General features: G+C 53.4%; 1 protein-coding gene across 1 annotated transcript in view; it reads left to right on the top strand.

Annotated features, from left to right (window-relative positions):
• Window positions 1-7198, top strand: part of DNMT3A (DNA (cytosine-5-)-methyltransferase 3 alpha) — a 101251-nt gene that overhangs the window by 83179 nt on the left and 10874 nt on the right. The window contains exons 13-20 of the mRNA XM_010840688.1: window positions 650-729; window positions 1238-1350; window positions 1495-1678; window positions 1928-2012; window positions 3782-3927; window positions 4734-4824; window positions 5003-5151; window positions 6163-6248. Of these exons, the coding sequence (XP_010838990.1) occupies window positions 650-729; window positions 1238-1350; window positions 1495-1678; window positions 1928-2012; window positions 3782-3927; window positions 4734-4824; window positions 5003-5151; window positions 6163-6248 (934 nt within the window). The remainder of the gene's footprint in view (window positions 1-649; window positions 730-1237; window positions 1351-1494; window positions 1679-1927; window positions 2013-3781; window positions 3928-4733; window positions 4825-5002; window positions 5152-6162; window positions 6249-7198) is intronic.

The raw sequence follows: 7198 nt of genomic DNA, 5'->3' as shown, positions 1-7198 counted from the left end.
TCAGAGGGTAAAGCGTCTGCCTGCAACGCGGGAGACCCGGGTTCGATCCCTGAGTCAGGAAGATCCCCTGGAGAAGAAAATGGCAACCCACTCTAGTACTCTTGCCTGGAAAATCCCATGGACAGAGGAGCCTGGTAGGCTACAGTCCATGGGGTCACAAAGAGTCGGACACGACTGAGTGACTTCATTTACTTAAGTACTTCCGCTTTACACCTAAGCCACCAGGGAAGCCTGGATTTGAGCTTGGCCCTTTTACCTTTTCTCCACCTTCTCTCATCTGATGGTCATTAGTGCCTCCCATGTCTGTCTCCCTTTGCCAAGTGATGGTGGGTCCAGCTCGGGGCCCTCAGGGCTGGGAAGGATGGGATCAGGGTCCCAGGCCTTAAGGACTGGCTGCTCAGGGACATCTCCAGAGTGACCCGGGGTCGGGCCTGTTCTCGCAGGCAGGCGTTTGTCCTCATAGCATGCCTTTCCTGGAAGGCAGCATCGCTGCTCTGGGAGATGAGTAGGCTCCTGGGGTGGGGCCACATGCCTCCCTGTTCCACGGGGCCCCTCCCGGACGCCTTCCTGCCTTCTTTTCTGGAGCCAGGCTTTGGCCCCAGGTGGGAGGGGGCCCCTTCAATGACACTCTGCTTCCGCTGTTCCCCAGACATCTGCATCTCTTGTGGGAGCCTCAACGTCACCTTGGAACACCCTCTCTTCATCGGAGGAATGTGCCAAAACTGCAAGGTAGGGCACGCCCAGCAGAGACGAGGCCCTGGGCTGACCACACCTGGTCTCTGGGCTATAGCACGTGTGGTAGCTATAAGGGTGACTTTGAGGTTTGCTCTTGATGCGGAGTCCTGATAAAATGGACCCTGGGGGTTCAAGTGTCTGACCTGCTGTTGCTTTTCCTCTGAGAGATCTTGCCCCACCTTCTAAGGCCTGGTTCTCGTCCCCAGATGCGTGCTCACAATGTCACAGTCACTAGTGTGAAGTGGGGGCAGGACAGGTCGTTGAGTTAGGGTTAGGGTGCCTTTCCCCGCTGCGTTCACTGCAGTGGGTGGGGAGACATGGCGTCCCCTTCCCAGCTCTGTGGTCTGGGCGGAACCCTGACTGGATGGGTGGCAGGGTCGTGTCTCCAGGGCTGTGTGGAGGTTCCAAGGCGAGAGCCCAGAGGCTGGGTTCACCGCCTGCCTTTGCACTGGCTGGCCTGGGTGCTGCCCATTGGTCTCTGAGCCTCCACGCTGCTCCCTAGAACTGCTTCCTGGAATGCGCGTACCAGTACGATGACGATGGCTATCAGTCCTACTGCACCATCTGCTGCGGGGGGCGCGAGGTGCTCATGTGTGGGAACAACAATTGCTGCAGGTGAGGCCCTGCCCCGAATGCGGTGCACTCCTTGCCTGGCACCCAGGCTTTCACTGCCTGTCCTGCCCAGGGCTGCAGCCACAGCCACGCTCCATCCTGACCTGGGGGTGAGCGTCCCCTCTGCTCCACTGTGCTTCCTTCCAGGTGCTTTTGCGTGGAATGTGTGGATCTCTTGGTGGGGCCAGGGGCTGCACAGGCAGCCATCAAGGAAGACCCCTGGAACTGCTACATGTGCGGGCACAAGGGCACCTACGGGCTGCTGCGGCGGCGGGATGACTGGCCGTCTCGGCTCCAGATGTTCTTCGCCAACAACCATGACCAGGAATTCGTGAGTGCTGGGTGCTGGGTGGAGGGCGGCTCTTTTCACCCCCAACCTGCCAGAGACAGAGGGCAGACTCTGCCAAAGCGAGAGCACTGGATTGAGGTCCTGAGCACTGTGTAGCCACGCCTGCGCTGCCAGCCAGGGGTGTGGGGTTTCGGAGGGCCCAAGTGCCCACAGTTGGCAGAGGCCTGCCCCAGGTGTGGGTCTGCAGTACATTTCCTGGATGCTCACCTGGCCTGTTGTGCTGGCTGCTAGGATCCTCCGAAGGTTTACCCACCTGTCCCAGCTGAGAAGAGGAAGCCCATCCGGGTGCTGTCTCTATTCGATGGAATTGCTACAGGTGAGAGTGGTTGGCATCTTGGTCCTAGGACATGGGAGCTGAGCTCAGAGGACTGTGGATATGTCACTCTGGCAAAACAGGGTGACAGTTAATATTACAGCGGTTAAAATGTTAGCCTAAGGAGGAAACTCTTGTGTTCAGTGAGAAGTTGAAAATAAGTGGTAAACCAGCATGTTCAGTGGGCATTCCCTTAAATGGGCAGGGCTAGGGGGCTCTTCAGCAGAAAATGGAGCAGTTGTTGGTCAGAGATTATTGAAGATTTTCACAAAACCTCAAAGGACAGACTTGGCCACCAAAGTAAAAACATAGACAGTCCTGTTGTGCTTTGATTATAAGTCACAATGAAAAACAAACTGTAAACAAAAGAGTCTAAAGAATATTTAAATTGCCCATAATCATATAATTAGTGTTTTGGTATATGTCATTTTACATTTTTAGATTTTAGATTTTTTTTTGGGCTTGTATGTTTATATAATATGTAGATATTAAAATGCATAGTGTTATAACTTGCCATTTCATTTATAGTGTTATGAGTTGTTTTTCACATAACCAATATAGGACTCTGTTATTTGTAAATGCTACATAGGATTCCTTGGAGTGGAAGTACCATAATTTAATAAACCCCTATTGGGTGGTTTACTTTTTTCCTGATTCTTCTGGGCAGTGCCGTAACAAGCATTCTCATACGTGTGTCTTTATATACTTAACCCATTAACTGTGTAGCCAGTTTTTAATTTCATGTGGTTCTTAACCTGAGTCCTGACATCCACCCCTCTGCCCTGCCCCCAGGCTGAGGCTTTTCAGTCTTTAGGAAAGAACAGTCCTCCTCAGAACTTGTCCTAGGACCAGAGGGAGATGGGAAGGCTGGGCCCAGAGACCTTGGCCAGAGGGTGGGGCTGGTCCCCCGGACGGATGTGTGTCTTCTGTACCTAGCTCAGTGCTGTTTGTGTGAACCTAGAGGAGTTCATGTACAGCTTTGGTTTCCCAGGCTAGAATCTGGAAGCCTCCTTAAGCAGCGTTACATTGCAAGAGGCTGGGCAGGCTCCTTGTAGGGAGGTCTGCTGGGAGCAGATCTGTTGGGAGCAGTGGGGGATCACAGGGTCTCCTGAAGCTCTCAGGGTCTGTTCTGAATGGTGGTCTGTTCCAGCCAGCATTTGTGGAAGGGTCCTGGTCAGGAAGTGTGAATACTGGTTAACTCAGGAGGAAGCATATTTAATGAGACCACCCACTCTGCCTTGAAGACCCAAGAGAAGGGCTGGATCAGGCATGCGTGGTGTTCTGAGGTGGAGAGGGTGCCCGAGTGCTGGGGGCTCACAGAGGCGGGAAGGCCATCCTGGGGGCCATGGAATGGGGTGGGCATCAGTGAAACCATTTAAGAGCAGGGGGCATTTATGTTGAGTGTTGTTGGATGGCTGAATTGCAGCCTGATGTTAAGGGCCAGGGAAGGACACGTGTATAGAAATAGCAAAGGAAAGCCCACTCCAGAGTCAGCTGTTGTTCTCCCCTGGTTCCAGAAAGCCCTGGAATGTCCTGTCTGGAATGTTTTCTGAATAGATCCAATTAGGCATGAGACAGCCTCAACGGTAACAGCCTCAGTGTCTTTGTTACTGATAAGTCCAATTGACCCGGAAGTTTCTGGGCAGCCTTCTGGGCAGGGTGGGGCTTGGGCTTGACTCTGACTCACGTGTCTGGCTTGCCGCAGGGACCCCCTGTGAAGACCAGGGTGCCGGGCAGGTGACCCAGTGACTGCTTTTTGCTGGCTGGTACAGGGCTTCTGGTGCTGAAGGACTTGGGCATTCAGGTGGACCGCTACATCGCCTCCGAGGTGTGTGAGGACTCCATCACGGTGGGCATGGTGCGGCACCAGGGAAAGATCATGTACGTCGGGGACGTCCGCAGCGTTACACAGAAGCATGTACGTCAGCGTCGCAGTCCGCCCCTTTCTCCACGTCACTCAGCTCCTGGGCCCGCCCCTTCACGGCACTCAGCTCCTGGACCCGCCCCTTTACCTCACTCAGCCCCTGGGCTTGCCCCCTTTTCCAGTCACTCAGCTCCTGGGCCGGCGCCCACTGCTCTCATCTTCCTCTCCCCGCTTGAACTCTCCCTCCTTCTCTTCCATCTCCCTCTTTTGTCTCAAGAGGCTGGGCAGGTTCTGCTGGGACTTGGGGGGCCAGGCCTTTAGGGCTTGGGCTCCTCCCTGGCTGGTTTCTGGGCCCCTTTGAGTGAAGCGTTGTGCGTTACAGTAGGTTCCCGTCCTCTGGGTACTGCTAGCCACAGCTTCACCAGCCTGCATTTTGTCGCGGTAGTGGGGTCTGGTGGGGTCCTCTGTGAGTGGCCCCTTGCCTTTCCAGGTAAACATGTAGACCTTGAATCCCAGACCCTGAAGGGCATTGGAAGGGTTCAGAGGGCACAGGGCCCTTTTCATCTGGTACAGCCCGAACTACTGTCCCTGCGTGGCTGTTTTCCTTGCTGGCCTCCTAGATGTCAAGTTCAATCCCTTCACTTTACTATCTGGAAAACTGGGCCCAGAGAGCCTCGGTAACTTGCCCATGGGTGGAAAGAGAGAGATTGTGTATGTGTGTGTAGACAGCATACAAGCATCTGGGTCTTTTCTCTCCCAAGCGAAGTACTTTTTTTTGCCAACTTCACAGATCATTTCTCTCTTCCTTTGCGCCTCTGTCCCCGGACATCAGGCCCATCACATTACCTTTATCCTCCCAGATCCAGGAATGGGGCCCGTTCGATCTGGTGATTGGGGGCAGTCCCTGCAACGATCTCTCCATCGTCAACCCCGCCCGCAAGGGACTCTACGGTAGGTGCATCGTCACCCCTCTGCCTCCTGAGCTGGCGCTTCCGCACATCGGTTTCCTCTTTGGATATTTCTGCCCTGGGACGGCTACTCCCAACGACCCTGCCCTCCCCGTGCCCGAGCCACACCACTGTCTCCTGCAGACAGCCCCAGCTGATGGCTTTCTCTTCCGACCTCTCAGAGGGCACTGGCCGGCTCTTCTTTGAGTTCTACCGCCTCCTGCATGATGCGCGGCCCAAGGAGGGAGATGACCGCCCCTTCTTCTGGCTCTTTGAGAATGTGGTGGCCATGGGCGTTAGTGACAAGAGGGACATCTCGCGATTTCTCGAGGTATAGCCAGCACCCTTGGTTTGGCCAGCTCACTAATGGCTTCTACCTTGGACTGCTGCTTTATCCCTATCTCATCTGCATTGTGGAGCTGGGGACTGGGAACTTCTGCTTTGCAAGGGGCCCGTTGGGAAGCTCTGGGCTTCCCAAGTAGGCGAGGAGGAAGCCCACCCCAGTAGAAGCCGTGGTCTCACTCTTAAGAGGTGGTATATCAGCGTGGCCTCAGTGCTTGGAGGACTTGACTGTCATAAACAAGGTGGAGTGCCAGACTCCTTGGCTTGGAGGTCTATGTGGTGTTTCCCTGGGGAAACCTTTTGAGATGCCAGAATCAATTTTCCCAACTAGGATGGTTTGTCCTCACTCCCAGGCACCATGATGGGTGCTTTATGCCACCTGGGAAGAAAACATGGTTTATCTCAGTTTTTACTTCATGTAATGTGGGTCCCAACTTGGCTGAGCCCAGTTTGGGCCTGTGCAGAGGGTTTCTGGGCCAGAGCCCTTCTCTGGCTGAGCAGTCTGTGTGCCCAAGTCTTGGGGTCAGACCCCTCAAGCTGGTGTTGACTGTGTTGGAGCAGGCGTCTGTTTGGCTCACTATCTGGACATGCAGTAAAGACTTCCAAACTTGTTGGAAGGTACTTTCCCAAAGCCTCCAGGTTAGCTGGAGCTGTGTGGTCCAACGAGGTGGACATCTGCCACATGTGGCGATTAAACTGACTTTTAGATTCCCCAGTCGCACCAGCCTCCTCAAATACCCAACCATCAGCACCTGGTGGGCCAGTGGCTACTACATGGAACAGTGCAGGTAGAACATCTCCATCTTGGCAGTGTGGACCATGTGTGGGTCTAGAATGTTCCCATGGGAGCATGTGGAATGTAGCTGAGTTTGATTCTGGCTTTTCCAGGGAGCTTCAGGCTGTCAGTGTGGCCTCCTGAGAAAGAAGTGAGAGCCTTTGAGGCTTTAAACTAACAAGTTTCCTGGCACACTATAATATTTGTCTCTCTCCTGTTTTATAGTCCAACCCTGTGATGATTGATGCCAAAGAAGTGTCAGCTGCGCACAGGGCCCGCTACTTCTGGGGGAACCTTCCTGGTATGAACAGGTTGGTGAGAGCTCTGTGCCCGGGTGGCCATGGGTGGGTGTCTGCAGGCAGGATGATGGCACGAGGGGTGGCCAGCCTCCCCTGCAGACCAGCTTGCTGCTCTGCCAAGTTCTTCGTCTTTCCTTTTCCTTGAGGAAGAAGGGGAGTCAGGGTGTAGAAAATAACTTGGCTAAGAATCGAAAAACTAGTGGTCCCAGATAGGACCCTTAAAAAGCACACTCTTGACACAGAAGACCATATATCATGCTGCTGAGTTACAGGGTTGGTTCTCCTGTACTGGTGATGAGTCAGCTGGTCCTTAGTTTCCTGAGGTAAAGCCATGGAGGATGTGTTTGGGAATGGGAAAGAGTGGTGCCCGCCGCTGGGCCATACTGGCTCCAGAGACAGCGTCTTGAAACAGCAGCCACCACACAGCTTAGAGCATCCTGCTCCACTTACTGTTCACACACATTGTTGGCATCAAGTCCTTTTTTTGGGAAGATGCTCTTTGTGTAGGTTGCACAGAGATGTTAATGTCCAGGCATGAAGAAAACTTATTTCTTCAGTGTAATAGTCATATTATAAAAAGACCTATGAGAAGAAACCACCAGGTTTCTCCCCCGGTGGCTCAGAAGGTAAAGCATCTACCTCCAACGCAGGAGACCCAGGTTCAGTCTCTGGGTCGGGAAGATCCTCTGGAGAAGGAAATGGCAACCCACTCCAGTACTCTTGCCTGGAAAATCCATGAACGGAGGATCCTGGCAGGCTGCAGTCCATGGGGTTGCAGAGAGTCAGACACGACTGAGCCAACTTCACTCACTTTATGAGGAGAAAATAATTCTGGTTGAGAGTCAGCAGTTCAGAAGCAGAGGGAGACTCCCCCAGTCATGATAATATATTACAAAGAGAAGTATTTTCCAGACTGTTTTAAGTTTGGTTTTTTAAAAATGATTTTAATTGGAGGATAATCA

This window comes from Bison bison, unplaced genomic scaffold, assembly GCF_000754665.1.
Source record: "Bison bison bison isolate TAMUID 2011002044 unplaced genomic scaffold, Bison_UMD1.0 scf7180017864145, whole genome shotgun sequence".
Taxonomy (NCBI): Eukaryota; Metazoa; Chordata; class Mammalia; order Artiodactyla; family Bovidae; genus Bison; species Bison bison.
This window is presented reverse-complemented; position numbering and strand designations above follow the sequence as displayed.